Here is a 17,815-nt window from a genome sequence, read left to right as displayed (position 1 = left end):
GCATATCCCAAGAGACTTGCAGCTGTAATTGCTGCAAATTATTGACTTTAGGGGGGGTGAATAGTTATGCATGCTCAAGTTTTCAGTTTTTTTGTCTTATTTCTTGTTTGTTTCACGATAAAAAATATTTTGCATCGCCAAAGTGGTAGGCATGTTGCATGAATCAAATGATACAACCCCCCCCCCCCCAAAAAAAACTGTTTTAATTTCAGGTTGTAAGGCAACAAAATGGGAAAAATGCCAAGGGGGTGAATACTTTCTAAAGGCACTGTACATTTAAGAAGAGAACATAAAGGAAGAGGACCTTACAGAAGGGTATTCTAATGTTGATATTGTACAAGGTTGTGGGAGAGTAAAACCTGATTTATCTGAAGGTCTGTCATTTGAAATTTGCCTTGAGGCCTCTTTTTCTGCTTATGTCCAGTTGTTTAGTTATTTGTTTCTGTTCCCTAAGTAAATAATGTATATTCTCAGAGTCATAAGTACAATGCCATGTGTTACAGTTGAATTCTGGCCTTTGTTCATCCACCGTAGGAATAGAAGACAGTGCACAGTAAGAGTTGTTAAACATGTTTTTTTTATGACAGTTCCACCAGTAACAAAATCCCAATTTAACATCTGTTTGCAGCTAATGAGGCCATACCTAATTACTCACCAGAGAAGTATACACACAAACACCACCAATTAGAGTTAAATACAGTAGCTAAATTACTTTTTATGATTAATATTCTGTAATGATGCAATTTACCTAGAGTTTAATGTAAACACGTTGCATTGGAGTTCTCTTGTTGAATTATTCCAGGGAAAGTTCTTTAATGAATGTAGTGTAGACGTACAAACTAGATAAATAACAAGTCCCTTCGGCCTCTCACATCATCCTGTGGAAAAACAGGGACTATGGGATGCTGGTAAAATAATTGTATTTAAGAAGCTGCTCAGCTTCAAGATCACTGAGTGTGACCTGCACTCACTCAGGTAAGAGGTTAACCCTCCAATACTGCAAAACTATCGTATAGATTTTGTTTTTTCAAAGTTGGATTTGTGGATTTGTCTGAAAAAACTTCCTTAGGAAACACTATGTGAATTTATATAGATAACTCATAGAGATATTATTTAGAAATGAGCGTTAAGTGTAAATGTGTGTTTTGTTTACGAACTTTTATGTTATAGTAATCAGATTTCAACAGATTAGTGCACAATATTTGCATTCACTAACACATTTGAAATCAGCGTTCAATCTTTTGGTTGGATTTGTTAAAGGCCGAATGCAGGCATTTTTATTTCAATATCAAATCATTTCTGGCTAACAAATAAGTACCTGATATATTTTTATATACTTATATATATTTTTCCATACAAATTGTCAAAAAGAACCAAAAATAGCTTTTCAGCAAAAAACTATTTCTCAAACAATAATTTATCTCGGACTATCTGGGAGTGGTCTGAGTGGGGAGGGGGATGAATATGTCATCTGAACGGTAATCTGTTTTTGGCAAAAAGGTTTGGAACTGTTTGTTATTGGTCTATATTAACAAATGTTACTATATGTATGTATATTTGTGCATATGTGGCTATGTATGTATGTATATATATTTACTATTTACAAAAACTATATGTGGGGGATTATAAATTATGCAGACAATTACATTGATGGATGTTACAATCTATCTGCAATATTAAAGCTGACCATTAATAATGTTACTTTCTGGACAACTGAGAACTTGGAAAAAAACAAAGTAAAATCATGATGTCAGTGACCTCCAGGTGGCAAAGTCAGAGGGCAAGAAAAATGCCAGTTTCCAATTTGGAATTCCAAGTTGGATAACTCTTCAAAACAATGATTCCCAGTATGAGCTAATTTTCCCCGAGTTCGCAGTTGTCATGAACACACTGAAGATGGAAGTTGTAGTTCCAAGTTCCCAGTTGTATAGATCGAGGCATTATACTGCCTCGATCCATACAAAACTCCACCCATGTAAAACCTCCCGATTAGAAGGTCCTGTGCAGATTGTATTTTCAACTAGCAACTATCAGGAAATAATACTCATCAAATTTCTTCACACATTTACAGTCTGCGTTTTATCAGCTGTAAAATATGATACAAAACACAGGAAAACAGAATTTTGACTGTATTGGGCCTGTAACTGAACATAATTGAGAACCACTTCCTATGAATTAGTATACATGTTTGTATTATATCACATCGAATATATCATAGATTTCCCCACTCTGACATCACCAAGGTTGAGAATCTGAAATAATAAGAGTTATATTTTTTGCTTCTACAGGCAACACTTTTCATAGAAATTATAGTTACACCATATATTATTGTAGATACTTTCATAACAAGAAGATAAATGTACTAAGCCATGTTTGTTAAGAATGAGCTTCTTCTATCTGTAGGCTACAAGGTATCAATGTATCGCTCTGTCTGCACCAGGTTTGTCTGAGATCCTATCAGGCCCACTGGCCCAGAGGTATGAACAGCACCCAGTCCAGCCCTGTCGCCTTCTTCATCATCCAGGGCCTGGCCAGTCTGGGGGAGAAGAAGATGGTCCTGTTTATCATCTTCCTGCTGGCCTACACTGTCATCCTAGGTGGAAACATCATGATCATCTACCTGGTACTGTACATTGTACACACACAGCCAGAACCAGAACCAGATCACAATAACATTAGATAGAGATGATGTTATAAGAGACCATGAGTTGTAGTTAGTGTAAGTAATCACAGGGTTTTGTTCAGGTCCTTTCACTTAGAATTTGCTCTAAGGGCCCGTAGACAACACTATACTCCTCAGGAGTCAGGAGTTTAGAACTCTTGAGATTTATGGCTTGGGCCCAGAGTTTCCCCTGGTCGAGTCATGTTGTCAGGGAAAACTCTCAGCTGGGCCTATCTATGTCATCACTGTCTAACTGCTTTCTTTATCTCGTCCTAAAGGTCCGGACCGACCCGAAGCTGGGCTCCCCCATGTACTTCTTCCTCCACAACCTGTCCATCGTGGACATGATTTACACAACGGTCACCATCCCCAACATGTTGTCAGGCTTCCTGACTGATGTCAAGACTGTGTCCGTCCCCGGCTGCTTCCTCCAGATGTACTGTTTCATCCACATGTCTGTTACCGGCCGCGCCCTGCTGACCGCTATGGCCTACGACCGCTATGTGGCCATCTGTAATCCTCTCCGCTATGCCGCTGTGATGACCCGCCCCGTCTGCCTGCTACTCATCATTGGGGCATGGACCTTCGGCGCCATCTGCACCTTCCCAACCACTAGCATGGCAGTGCAGCGTTCATACTGTGGACCCAACGTGGTGCGCCACTGCTGGTGTGACCCGTCCTCAGTGAGGCTGCTGGTGTGTGGGGACACTCAGGTGGACAACATCGTGTCACTGTCTTCTGCTCTCGTAGCGCTGCTCACCACTGGTGTGCTCATCCTCACTTCCTACATCCTCATCGGTGTGAAGATAGCTAAAATGCGCACCGCAGAGCGACTGAAGGCATTTAGCACCTGTGCCGCCCACCTGACGGTTGTGTCCATTTCTTACAGCTCTGCCTCATTTGTCTATATCTCCTACCGTGTGGGAAACTTCTCTCCAGAGGTGACCCTCCCCTTCATCCTCTTTCCCCCATTCCTCCTTTCCCTGTTTTAAGGACTGTTTAAGTCTTCCATCAGACAACCTTCAGTCAACACTGTGATCTTACATTCACCAGCTGTAGAGTTTGACTGATATTTGCGCCATTACTCTGGTGACCCATGTCCTCTCTGATTTGTTATTCACTGTTGTCTAATGGTACGCAAAAGGCATTCCCACCAGGAGATGGCACTGTTGTATTCATTGTTTGTAACATATTGATGCACTTCAGTTATTGTTGGTTTTTGTCAATGTGTCAAGGCTGTGAAAATCCTGATTTCAGCATTGGGGACAATTCCATTCCATTTCAGAGTACTTCCTGAATTGATTGGAATTTAAATGGAATCCAACCATCCCTAATAATGCTACGTATATGTTTCTGTTTGAATATGATCAAGGTCATACTGTTAATAACGTTGTGATAAGGTTAGATAACATTGTGTTGATGTTGTAAGTGCGTATCATTGTTATTTATTATATTGTGGTTGTGTGAATCATTGTTGCATTGCGGTTGTCTTAATGTTGTATTCATGTTGTGTTATTGTTGTAGGTGCGTATCATCGTGTCGGTGCTGTACTCGGCTCTGACTCCTTTCCTGAACCCGATGATCTACAGCCTGAGGAACAAGGAGCTGAGAGCGGCCATCAAGAGGGCCTTCTGCCGACACAGACGTCTCACCTCAGAGCCGCAAAACACTCAACACACTGTCCTGACAGCAAAACATTCAATACAAACTCCTTTGGGCTAAAAAGTGTGATAATTTTCAGAGATTCCAAAATAATGCAAAGTCACTGTTTCCAATTATTGTTTGTTGTTTGGAAAGCAGAACAGCTAAATGTTTCATTATCATGCACTTATATACGAAACCAAACAAAATTTGTATTTACCATTTGGTTCATTGTGTAGGTTGCACAACTGTATACATCTGATTTCATAGTTTTAAGTTTATTGATAAAAACGAAATAACAACTGTAAAGTCCTGTTCAATCGCATTGTACAAACTACCAGATACAGTACTAAATGGCATGTGATTATACTTGTTTTTAATCAATACCAAAGAAACAACAGTAATTGTTAGGTGATTATTGTGTAATTACAATCTCACAATATTATTCCTAAATATCAGAGAAATAGCACACTGTCAAATAAAGTGTACCAACAGATTCTGGTTTTGTGCCTCTGCCTTCTCTGTAAGCGTCACAAATTAAAACAAACATTTGCACAATAAAATATTCTATGATGGTTTGCATGCGGAAATTAAATCTAGAAATGATTCATGGAACACCCCCCAAAACTTTGCACCACCTAAAATAAATGTCAGTTTGAAAACATAGTAGTAGTGTTATTCCTAGTTATGTATTTTAGAGTAGATTTGCATTATGCATTAGGATTTTTTTCCATCAGTACTAACCGAATCCGGGGCAGCTGTATGTTTTAATTGTTAGAACATGCTGTGAATATGCATACCATCAATTAAATAATGGCTCTCAACTTATGTTAGTATCCAATTCAACAGAACCCTTACAGGTCCCTCAGGTGGTGGTTGAGAAGAAACTCCCTTGTTTTATGAACAGTTCTCATTATATTATATATTATTTATTTTCCCATCAGATTTAACACAAAACCCTGCAGCTACCTTGGCTCTGTGAACACCCTAAATATCCTCTGTTAAATCTCTTTAGTCTGTAAACCATATATTATGTGGTTGACACAGGTAGGGACCACACTATTCAGTTTGCACAGGTCTGCATAGGCTTGGAAGCGATGGAGGATGATAATGGTAAACCCACATCCCAGCACAATATGGTAGACCAGTAAGCGTGTGCAACAGGTTGTCAGGACCTTGCTGTTTAAAGAGCTTTTTCTACTACTCAGACAAACAATGACAATCTTCAGATAGGCGAGACTGATGCTGCCTTCGGACGAGACAAACAGCATAACAGTAAATGTTAACACATATATGTTATTTATAAACACGGTCTCGCAGGAGAGCTTGAATAAGGAGGCGCTGTCGCAGTACGGGTTAAATATGTTAGACCTACAGCGTGATTGGTGGATTGTGATGCCCAGCAGAATCCCCACTCAGACTATGGCTACCCCCCAGGGAGACACAGACAACCTGAAACCATTTTGCTGTTCATGATGGTAGTGTACTGCAGGGGGTTGCAGATGGCCACATACCTGTCAAAGGCCATGATCATGAGAACTGTGTGTGATGTCGTTGCATAAACATGAGCACAGAAAGCCTGAATGACACACTCCAAGTGATATATCGCTCAGGTTCTGCGGTCAAAATGTCCCCTAACAGACAATGTATGCCCCAGGACTATCGCTGTAGCCCCTGGCCGTGCTATGTTATTAAGAGACAAGTGTCAGAAAAGGATGTACTGTACATGGGATGATGCAGGCTCCTCTCCATGGAGATCAGTACTATGAGGCCGATGTTGGCCACGAGGTGAAGATGTATATGATAGGGAAGAGGATTAGGTCAGGGTAGGAGGTATGTTGAGTGACCTTTAAGAGATTAAAGGGAAGTTCAGGATTTTATAACTTGATAGAAGAATTGTAATCCATGATTTGTTTTCTTTAACCTTATCAGTCCCGAGACTCATCTGACTTTCATTTATCTGCATGTTTATATGTTTTTATTATAAAAACCTGATAAAAAGGAATTTATATGAATGCTGTAAGTACAGAAATGGTTTGCTCAGTGGGAAATAAATATCCAACTAGTCAGTGACAACTGTGTGGAGTTTGTGAAAGCAACTATGTGAGCTTATTACAGTTTTATAGACACTACGTCCTGGGATTTTCTATGATCTTCTATGGAGAACCCCACCCTTACCTTCTAACGACTATTGTGTAGCTTGTGAACGTCATATAGAGCACAACATGTCACATGAGAGTCCCAGCTTTTCATAGATCGCTTTTAATTGTTTGCAGCTCAAACCATTCAGACTCTACAGACATTTTTGTACAAAGACTTGGCCCTGGGTCCCTTCAGGATCCGCCCTTGTCTCACAAACACCTTTCTAGCTCAGCCCCCATTAAACACACAGACTAATGGTACCAACGGATGCAGAAGAATTAGACAAAACTGATGGTACAAGCCAGAAGTGTCACAGTTTCTGTGTTATTTGATTGTTATTTCCCTAGGTTACCGCTGGAGGGCACCCTTACCCTGTTTTCTAGATTTCAGGTTACCCTGATTATTACTCATTGGATTCTCCTGTGTTTAATTACCCTCTCTGTTCACCTGGTTGCCTTGTTATTTAGGTTCCTTTGTTGGTCTGTATCTTTGCTTAGGTCTCATGTTTTATTAGTGTGCTCTTGTGCGGTTGCCTTGTTTCTGTTAAGACTAAGTAAAAGTTCTGGATTTATCCTTACTCCTGCTTGCTGTGTTTCTATGCACCTGGAATCGAGTTCGTACTTGCATTATTGGTATAGTAGTCCTAAGTCTACAATGGACTTTTAGTCATCCGAGGAACACTCCGAATTCCACCATTTATGGTCGGCTCTCACCTACAATGGCACTGTGATTGGATGTGCATGTACGTGCCTAGTTAATTAAAGATTAAATAAAAACAAAATAAATTGATCGCCATGAGGCGCGACTGCAGACATTGTCGGGCGATTTAAGAACTCTTGTGTCCACTCTGCAGGCAGGACAGTCGGTAGCAACGGCTGCTGCACCAGTGGCTGTTCCTAATCCTCCACTCCCTACCGGCTCAGCGTCGTCATCCCTTTGGGAGCCTCATCTCCCGGCACAGGAGAGCTATGAGGGGTATCCTGGGAGGTGTCGTGGGTTACTGCTCCAATGCTCACTGGCCTTCAAGCTGCAGGCAACAACGTTTCCCACTGAGCGTTTCAGAGTGGCATACGTCATCTCCTTGCTCTCAGGACGGGCTCTGGCCTGGGCTACGGCCATATGAGAGAAGCAATCAGACATTTGTTTTAATTGTCAAAGCTTCACCCAGGAGATGAAGAGGGTTTTTGATCACCCCATCAGTGGCAGGAACGCTGCTCAAAGACTCATTGTGCTTCGACACGGCAGCCGGAGGGTAGCAGATTACACCATTGACTTTCGGACGCTTGCCGTTGAAAGTGGTTGTATACAGAGGCACTTCACTCAGCCTTTCTGATCGGACTCAGCGAGGTTCTCACCTGCGGTGAGACAATGGGCAGTTGGACATTCCTGCTTTCATAGACTTTGGGGCCACCTGTTTCTGGATCACACATTAGCTCGCCAACAGGGGCTGCCTCTCACTAAGCTGGAAGGTCAACCCCTAGGGTCTGGGAAGGTGAAGCCACTCACCATGCCTATTCAGATACGAGTTCTGGATTATCATGTGGAATTTATCCAGTTACATTTGTTGGACTCTCCTGAGCTTCCCCTGGTTCTTGGACATCTATGGCTTTCTATCCATAATCCTCAAATTGACTGGTCCTTGAGAAGTGTTCTGAGATGGAATCCTTCATGCCAGTCCACCTGCCAGTAACTTTCTCTACATCTTTCCAGCCCTGCGCGTCTGGAGGCTTCTGATTCTCCTGTTCCCCCAGCTAGGGATGACAAGCCTGATCTTTCCCACGTACCTCGGGATTACTGGGATCTGGGTCAGGTCTTCAGTAAATGAAGGGCCAGTGAACTGCCTCCTCACAGGTCCTACGATTGTGCCATCGACCTCCTGCACAGCACCACTCCTCCAAGAGGAGGGCTGTATTCTCTCTCAGGTCCAGAGACTGCAGCCATGAACAGATCATTAAGGAGGCGCTGGCAGCTGGTTTTATTCGGCCGTCCACTTCACCTGCAGGAGCGGGTTTCTTTGTTGGAAAGAGGAATGGGGGATTCGTCCCTGTATCAATTACCGGGGTTTAAATAACATTATCATCAACAACCGTTCTTCCTCTTATGTCGTCAGTCTTTGAGAGACTACAGGGAGCTACGTTTAAAAAGAAAAGTGATTTACGGAATGCATTCAATGTGGTGCGCATCAAACAGGGAGATGAGTGGAAGACAGCGGTCAACACCCCAAATGGACATTATGAGTACCGTGTCATGCTGTTTGGATTTACAAATGCCCCGGCTGTTTTCCAGGCCCTGGTTAATGATGTGCTGTGCGACTTCCTTTACCAGTTTGTGATTGTGTACCTGGATGACATCCTCATCTTCTCCAGGTCCATGGTTGAACACATCCAACATGTTCGCCAGGTTCTTCAAAGACTCCTCTCCTTTCGCTTTTTGCAAATGCGTTCGAATAATCTAAAGTTGTGCTTTTGCAACTTCCTGTAAACACACAGTCCAATTCAAAGTGGATGGCAGGCCTGTGTGGCAAATTTATTGTTTGCATGAAGGCCTACTGTAGCTCTGATTGGCTATGGTGCACCGGTCTGCGTAGACTCCGTTCCTAGACAAGACAGGTTTTATTTACTGAAGTGTCTATTAATTGTCCAAACGCACGGCTGCCTTCCCATTCTATATTGCTATTTGCCTTATTTAAGATCCCGTAACCAAAACAATGTCCGAACATTCTGTTTCGTGGAGGAATTCCTTTGTGGCGTTCTTGCCGTTTTGCGAACTTTAGCAAGCTAGGTCAAAATGTCGTGGGATGATACCAAGGAAAACCGATTAAAGTCAAATGGCAAGTCTATGCCAAATCCTCAGATTATTCAAAAGTGGTAGGACGATATGAAAAAATGGCCACATATCACCAACGAAGACATCTTTAATGATTTATTCTTGTCAATCAGTGTGGATGGGAAAGAGATGAGGAGCTACAAATGCACAGAGAAATATCAATATCAAATAAGCCTTAAGTCCTTCTGTTCACCTGACTTAGAATTTCTCACAATCAAATGTCGACAGCATTATCTACCAAGGGAATTCCCCTCCGATTATAATAACAGCTGTATATATTCCCCCCAAGCAGACACATCGATGGCCCTGAACAAACTTTATTTGACTGTATGCAAACTGGAAACCGCATATCCTGAGACTGCATTCATTGTTGCTGGGGATTTTAACAAGGCTAATCTGAAAACAAGACTCCCTAAATTGTATTAGCATATCGATTGTGCAACCAGGGCTGGTAAAACCCTAGATTATTGTTATTCTAACTTCCACGATGCATATAAAGCCCTCCCTCGCCCCCCTTTCGGAAAAGCTGCCCACGACTCCATTTAGTTGCTTCCAGCCGACAGACAGAAACTAAAACAAGAAGCTCCGGCGCTCAGGTCTGTTCAACGCTGGTCCAACTAATCTGATTCCACGCTTCAAGACTGCATCGATCACGTGGATTGGGATATGTTCCGCATTGCTTCCAACAACAACATTGACGAATACGCTGATTCGGTGAGCGAGTTCATTAGAAAGTGCATTGACAATGTCGTACCCATAGCAACGATTAAAACATTCCCCAACCAGAAACCGTGGATTGATGGCAGCATTCGCGTGAAGCTGAAAGCGCGAACCACTGCTTTTAACCAGGGTAAGGTGACCTGAAACATGACCGAATACAAACAGTGTGGCTATTCCCTCCATAAGGCAATCACACAAGCTAAGCGTCAGTATAGAGACAAAGTTGAGTCGCAATTCAACAGCTCAGACACAAGAGGTATGTGGCAGGGTCTACAGTCAATCACAGATTGCAAAAAGAAAACCAGCCCCGTCGCGGACCAGGATGTCTTGCTCCCAGACAGACTAAATAACTTTTTTACCCGTTTTGAGGACAATACAGTGCCACTGACACGGCCCGCTACCAACACCTGCGGACTCTCCTTCACTGCAGCCGTGAGTGAAACATTTAAACGTGTTAACACTCGCAAGGCTGCAGGCCCAGACGGCATCCCCCAGCCGCGTCCTCAGAGCATGCGCAGACCAGCTTGCTGGTGTGTTTACGGACATATTCAATCAATCCATATCCCAGTCTGCTATCCCAACATGCTTCAAGAGGGCCACCATTGTCCCTGTTCCCAAGAAAGCTAAGGTAACTGAGCTAAACGACTACCGCCCCGTAGCACTCACTTCCATCATCATGAAGTGCTTTGAGAGACTAGTCAAGGACCATATCACCTCCACCCTATCTGACACCCTAGACCACTCCAATTTGCTTATCGCTCAAATAGGTCCACACGACACAATCGCAACCACACTGCACACTGCCCTAACCCATCTGGACAAGAGGAATACCTATGTGAGAATGCTGTTCATCGACTACAGCTCAGCATTTAACACCATAGTACCCTACAAACTCGTCAACAAGCTCGAGACCCTGGGTCTCGACCCCGCCCTTTTCAACTGGGTACTGGAATTCATGACGGGCTGCCCCAAGGTGGTGAGGGTAGGTAACAACATCTCCACCCTGCTGATCCTCAACACTGGGGCCCCACAAGGGTGCATTCTGAGCCCTCTCCTGTACTCCCTGAACACCCACGACTGCGTGGCCATGCACACCTCCAACTCAATCATCAAGTTTGCGGACAACACTACAGTGGTAGGCTTGATTACCAACAACGACGAGACGGCCTACAGGGAGGAGGTGAGGGCCCTCGTTGTGTGGTGTCAGGCAAATAACCTCACACTCAACGTCAACAAAACAAAGGAGATGATTGTGGACTTCAGGAAACAGCAGAGGGAGCACCCCCCTATTCACATCGACTGGACAGTAGTGGAGAGGGTAGTAAGTTTTAAGTTCCTTGGCGTACACATCACGGATAAACTGAATCGGTCCACTCACACAGACAGCGTCGTGAAGAAGGCGCAGCAGCGCGTCTTCAACCTCAGGAGGCTGAAGAAATTTGGCTTCTCACCAAAAGCACTCACAAACTTTTACAGATGCACAATCGAGAACATCCTGTCGGGCTGTGTCCCTGCTTGGTACGGCAACTGCTCCGCCCATAACCGTAAGGCTCTCCAGAGGGTAGTGAGGTCTGCACAACGCATCACCGGGGGAAAACTACCTGCCCTCCAGGACACCTACACCACCCGATGTCACAGGAAGGCCATAAAGATCATCAAGGACAACAACCACCTGAGCCACTGCCTGTTCACCCCGCTATCATCCAGAAGGCGAGGTCAGTACAGGTGCATCAAAGCATGGACCGAGAGACTGAAGAACAGCTTTTATCTTCAGGCCATCAGACTGTTAAACAGCCACCACTAACATTGAGTGGCTGCTGCCAACACACTGACTCAACTCCAGCCACTTTAATAATGAAAATTGGTGGATATTGGTGTAAAAAAATATATCACTAGCCACTTTAAACAATGCTACTTAATATAATGTTTACATACCCTACATTACTCATCTCATATGTATACTGTATGTATATACTGTACTCTATATCATCTACTGCACCTTTATGTAATACATGTATCACTAGCCACTTTAAACTATGCCACTTTGTTTACATACCCTACATTACTCATATCATATGTATACTGTATGTATATACTGTACTCGATACCATCTACTCCATCTTGCCTATGCCGTTCTGTACCATCACTCATTCATATATCTTTATGTACATATTCTTTATCCCTTTACACTTGTGTGTATAAGGTATTAGTTTTGGAATTGTTAGGTTAGATTACTGCATTTTCGGAACTAAAAGCACAAGCATTTCGCTACACTCGCATTAACATCTGCTAACCATGTGTATGTGACATGCAGGGGCAAATGAGCATGTTCTGCACAGGACTTGAGAGATGCAAACTACTGTCTGGGCTCCATCCGGGCAGGTTGTTATTGTTGATGTGAATTTCAGTGCTGATGTTATCCCTGAACGTCGGCGGACTTTTTGACTGATCTTCCACCTTCACAGGGTTACACCACGATCCTGGTCGTTGTGGATCGGTTTTCAAAGTCCTGTTTGCCCGGTCTCCCTACGGCCTTACAAACTGCAGAGGCCCTGTTTACACACGTTTTCCGGCACTATGTGGTGCCTGAGGATATAGTGTCTGATCGGGGTCCCCAGTTCACATCAAGGGTCTGGAAGGCGTTCATGGAGCGTCTGGGGATCTCGGTTATTCTTACCTCAGGTTTTCACCCCGAGAGTAATGGGCAGGTGGAGAGAGTTAACCAGGATGTGGGTAGGTTTCTGCGGTCTTATTGCTAGGATTGACCGGGGGAGTGGGCGAAGTTCGTGCCCTGGGCAGAGAAAATTGGCGCAGACCGTCGCCGCAGTGAGGCCCCAGTGTTCGCACCAGGGGACAGGGTCTGGCTCTCGCCCCAAAACCTGCCCCTTCTCCTGCTCTGCTGGAAGCTGGATCCGCGGTTTGTGGGGCCGTTTAAAGTCCTGAGGAGAGTGAACGAGGTATGTTATAGGTTACAACTACCCACTCATTACCGTATTAACCCCTCGTTCCATGTGTCTCTCCTGAGGCCGATGGTGGCTGGCCCGCTCCAGGAGGCTGAAGTGCGTAATGTTCCTCCGCCTCCTCTAGACATCGAGGGGGTTCCGGCGTACTCTGTTCGATCCATTTTGGATTCGAGACGTCGGGCGAGGGGCCTTCAGTACCCCGTGGACTGGGAGGGGTACGGGCCGGAGGAGAGATGCTGGGTTCCGGTGGAGGACGTGTTAGATCCTTCCATGTTATCAGAATTCCACCGTCTCCATCCGGATCGCCCTGCACCTCGCCCTCCGGGTCGTCCCCGAGGCCGGTGTCGACGCGCAGCTGGAGCCGCGCGTCAGGGGGGGGGGTACTGTCACGACTTCTGCCGAAGTTGTTGCCTCTCCTTGTTCGGGCGTTGCTCGGCGTTCGACATCACCGGCCTTCTAGCCATCATTGATCCTTTTTTCATTTTCCATTGGTTTTGTCTTGTCTTCCCACACACCTGTTTTCAATCCCATTCATTACCTGTTGTGTATTTAACCCTCTGTTTCCCCTCATGTCTTTGTCAGAGGTTGTTTTATTGTCAGTGTAGTGTGATTGTTGTATAGGTGCGCGTCGGGTCCTCGTACCCATGTTTGTTTGTTCATGTACATTTAGTGTTATGGAGCATACTCCGTGGACTTTATTAAAAGACTCCATTTTACACTCCATTTGACTCTCCTGCACCTGACTTCCCTGCCACCTATTACACCTATGCATGACAACTATGAAATTCCACTTTGTTGACATTTTCTGTAATACTTAACATTTTGAAATGAGGGTTTCAAATGTGTTTTCAGTTTGATTCTTGGTTTGGTTTTCAAGTGGCACAAATTATGAAAAACAATGTGGCACTTGATAAACAGTTGTCTTTCCTCTTGATCTGTTAGAGACATTTTGTAATGATTGCAGCACCATGCAGGGGTGGGCAACTCCAGTCTTTGAGGGCCTGATTGGTGTCACACTTTTTCTCCATCCCTAGCAAACACAGCTGATTAATCAAATTGCATTCTAAACTGAAGATCATGATTAGGTGATTATTGGAGTCAGGTGTTTTAGCTGGGGCTGGGGCAAAATTGTGACACCAATCAGGCCCTCGAGGACTGGAATTTGCCCACCCCTGATCCTAGTGGATCCCTGTAATTATCAGGAACAGGCAAAGGTACAATACATGTAGGAGCATTAAAATGAATCAGATTGAACAGGAAACTATATACAGTATATATTTAAGCAATAAGGCCCGTGGGGGTGTGGTATGTGGCCAACATAAATCAAATCACATTTTATTTGTCACATGCCCCGAATACAACAGGTGTAAACCTTACAGTGAAATGCTTACTTTCAAGCACTTCACCACAATGCTTTAAGAAGTGAAGAAAAATGTGTTCCGTAAAAAATAGAAGTAATAAATAATTAAACAGCAGCAGTAAAATAACAATAGCGAGGCTATATACAGGGGGCACTGTACCAGTACAGATTCAATGTGCGGGGGTACCGGTTAGTCGAGGTAATTGAGGTAATATGTGCGTGTAGGTAGAGAAGAAGTGACCATGCATAGATAATAAACAGAGAGTAGCAGCAGCGTAAAAGAGGGGTCTGGGTAGCCCTTTGATTAGCTGTTCAGGAGTCTTATGGCTTGGGGGTAGAAGCTGTTAAGAAGCCTTTTGGACCTAGACTTGGCGCTCCGCTACCGCTTGCTTTACCGCAACAGCACTCCCTCCTCTAAAATGTTTGGTGGTTAAAACACTCCTGCTCCATGAACAGCTTTCTTTTCTGTCAGTTATTGTGGCATCCCTTACTGAACATAAAAGGCACATTTTGCGTGAATCCATGTTTTGGAAGTTGTGATAGCGATAGTGAATTAGTTAGCTAAATACAAAATATTGTCCGGAAGTGTTTAACGGTAAGGCCCCCACAAAAAAAAACTAGAGACCCTGCCCATATTTCCGTTGAAAATTAGTCAAATAGAATTTTTACAAATGCTTTAGTATACGTAATTCCCCAAAATTCTCAAAATTTATGAAAACATGAAAATGACCATGTCTAAGTGCTCGCTTGTCAGTGAAAAAAAATGAAAAGATTTCATGTTGATAAAATGCTGCCAGATCCACTTCAACTAAACAATTGAAGTTGCACAATCCATGACTACTCTGTACATTAGCTTGACGTGCTAAATTCTCTCCACCAATAAGAGGGGTGGGAACAGTTTGTGTCATGAACAGTGCCTGTGCCCATAGAAATAGATGTCACACATGTGCACATGTGCTGGGGGGGTGATGTTCCCCAATGCTGGAAAGGGACCTCCGAGTGAAAATGTGAACCCATGGCCTAGAGGGTGCAACAATTCAACACCAATGTCAGTTGGCTTTTCATAACGAGAGAGAGTGAGGGAGAGAGAGAGAGACAAATCAGAATAAGAATTAATACATATTTTTTTCTTACAACCATTCATCATACAGTCACTTTATTATTTTGAAACTTGTTGAAGATTTTCTGTCTGATCTCTTTGGTCTGCAGACCGTATATAATAGGATTGAGCCAAGGAGGAACCACATGAAACAAAATGGCTGACAGTTTCCTGTGGTCGGCCCACTGAGGGAAGCGATGGAGAAAGATGATGATGAAACCGGACACCAGCATGATGATGTACACAGACAGGTGTGTGGAGCAGGTCTGCAAGGCCCTGCTATTCAGAACCCTGTTTTTGTTTCTCATACACACCATAGCTATCTTAAGGTATGTTAGTGTCACACTCCCTATGGAGGACCCCAGGAGTAGGATGGTAAAAGTGAGTCCATAGATATTGTTAATAACAACGCTTTCACAGGAGAGCTTGAATAACGAGACATTGTCACAGAAGGGGTTGAAGATTTCAGATCTGCATCGTGACAGGCTGAGTGTGAGGCCCAGGAGGACCCCCACAAGCAGAAAGGCAGACCCCCAGGCAAAAAAAGTCAGTTTTGCGATCATCCTGTTGGTCATGATGGTGGCATATCGCAGGGGGTAGCAGATGGCCACATATCTATCAAAGGCCATGATAATCAGTATTGTATGTGATGTTGTGCCAAACATGTGGCCGCAAAATGCTTGGATGGCACACGCAACGTTGTTAATGTAGCGCTCTGCGCTTGCCACAAATATGTCACTCAGCAAACGAGGGATGATAACCGTGGCTCCAAGAGCGTCATTGAGAGGTAGGTTGCAGAAGAGGATGTACATGGGCTGGTGCAGGCTCCTCTCCATGGAGATTAGTAGTATGAGGCCGATGTTGGAAACCATCGTGAAGATGTAGATGATGAGGAGAAGGATGAAGGCAGGGTAGGAGGACTGTTGAGTGACCTTTAACCCCTCCAGGAGGAACATGTTCATAGGGTAGGTGTGGTTCTCCATTTGCCACCCAGAGTGAATGTCACAACCTGCAGGAGAATGTAATAATGTTATTTAATAATAAATACCAAATAAATACTAGTGGTATTATGACTTTAAGAAAAGATCTACCAAGCAACAAATACAATTTGATAATCCTTGTTCATTACCCTGCCTCTCATTAAATACTTACTGTTTTGTAACAAATACTGTCAATATATTTAACCAAATTATTTAATGAAAAAGTTAAAAAAGTAACCAAAAACAAACAACTGACTATAATTCAATGTTGTATAATTCAATAGATGTAGATACAATGGACACAATAACACTTTCAACTCTAACATAAAACATCAGCATCACAACAAGCACATAAGATAACATAAGAAGGATTGTCCCTGACATAAATTGTTGAAGTATAACACTAACAAAAAGGGTGAGATGATCTTCCACAGGGTCCTCTCTTTGGTTTCTGAGTTCTCTTCCACCCCTCAAGACTGAAACAGCATCACAGCCTTTTATCCAAAACCCTGAACATGGTAACACTCCCAACCCAAACTCCCAAACATGGTTACAAGGTTGGAGGCCTCTGGTGAAATCAAACTCTAGGAAAAATAATTGGCAACTTGTTAAGGGATTTTTATCAATAATGACTAATTATGTATACATTTCCATCAGGACTGACTAATCAGAATACTATTATTTTACTGTATAGATGTATGAATTTTCTTTTAATCCTAGTACTAAATATAATGTGTGTAATTATAATCAAGAATTAGAACAATGACTGTCTGTTCCTTGTCAGACTGGCTAGAATGCTTATCTACACAGGAATACCTTGGCTTGGTCATAAATTATCTGTAGGATATAGGAAGGCTTGAGAACTATACTCCCATTGTACCGGAGTGGTGGAGAGACGGGACAGTTCGAAACCTAATGGCGTCATGTTCAGTTTATAACCTGTAGGTAAATTGTATCATGTTCAGTACTCTCGAGAACAAACACTAGTGCTTGATTTTGAGACTGGTCTCCGCCCATTTTATGCAAATACGTTTCTTACAAATCTTTAGAAATGGGCTGAGTGTATTAATTTAATTGGGTATTAAACATATAGGAATTTAATTCCTCTATCACAACAGCTTCAGATTGTAACTTGAGTGATGTAGGCTAGTCCATTTTGGCATTGTGTGTGCAGTCAATTTTTCATGTTAGTTTTTAAAAGCAAAATGGAATTCCATTGCCCTTTTTTAGGAAGAATAGTGAGTGATTGGCATAGGTGGACAAAACAGAAACAGGAATTGAACCCCAGTCTCCAGTAAGGGACATGTATTCTCTAGAGTTGATGGTTTTACCACTCAACCAACCTCTGTCACCTCATGTTTCTTTTGACAGTTATGTATATAAATAATGACTGACAGGGTGCACTGTTTTGAAGCCACTGCA

General features: G+C 43.2%; 1 protein-coding gene and 2 pseudogenes across 1 annotated transcript; 1 reads left to right on the top strand and 2 right to left on the bottom strand.

Moving 5' to 3' along the window:
- The first annotated feature begins 2,479 nt into the window (after positions 1–2,479).
- LOC135549196 (olfactory receptor 5J3-like) lies at positions 2,480–4,349 on the top strand (annotated as a pseudogene).
- A 955-nt stretch (positions 4,350–5,304) lies between these two features.
- On the bottom strand, positions 5,305–8,836 carry LOC135549382 (olfactory receptor 52N5-like; annotated as a pseudogene).
- A 6,621-nt stretch (positions 8,837–15,457) lies between these two features.
- On the bottom strand, positions 15,458–16,396 carry LOC135549381 (olfactory receptor 52N5-like). The gene has a single exon (XM_064979367.1). The coding sequence runs from the start codon at positions 16,394–16,396 to the stop codon at positions 15,458–15,460; it is 939 nt and encodes a 312-aa protein (XP_064835439.1).
- Between the last annotated feature and the right edge of the window lie 1,419 nt (positions 16,397–17,815).

This window comes from Oncorhynchus masou, chromosome 12, assembly GCF_036934945.1.
Source record: "Oncorhynchus masou masou isolate Uvic2021 chromosome 12, UVic_Omas_1.1, whole genome shotgun sequence".
Lineage (NCBI taxonomy): Eukaryota > Metazoa > Chordata > Actinopteri > Salmoniformes > Salmonidae > Oncorhynchus > Oncorhynchus masou.
This window is presented reverse-complemented; position numbering and strand designations above follow the sequence as displayed.

Excerpts from the sequence above, each read along its gene's own strand:
- LOC135549381 (XM_064979367.1), bottom strand. The coding sequence starts at position 16,396 with ATGGAGAACCACACCTACCCTATGAACATGTTCCTCCTGGAGGGGTTA.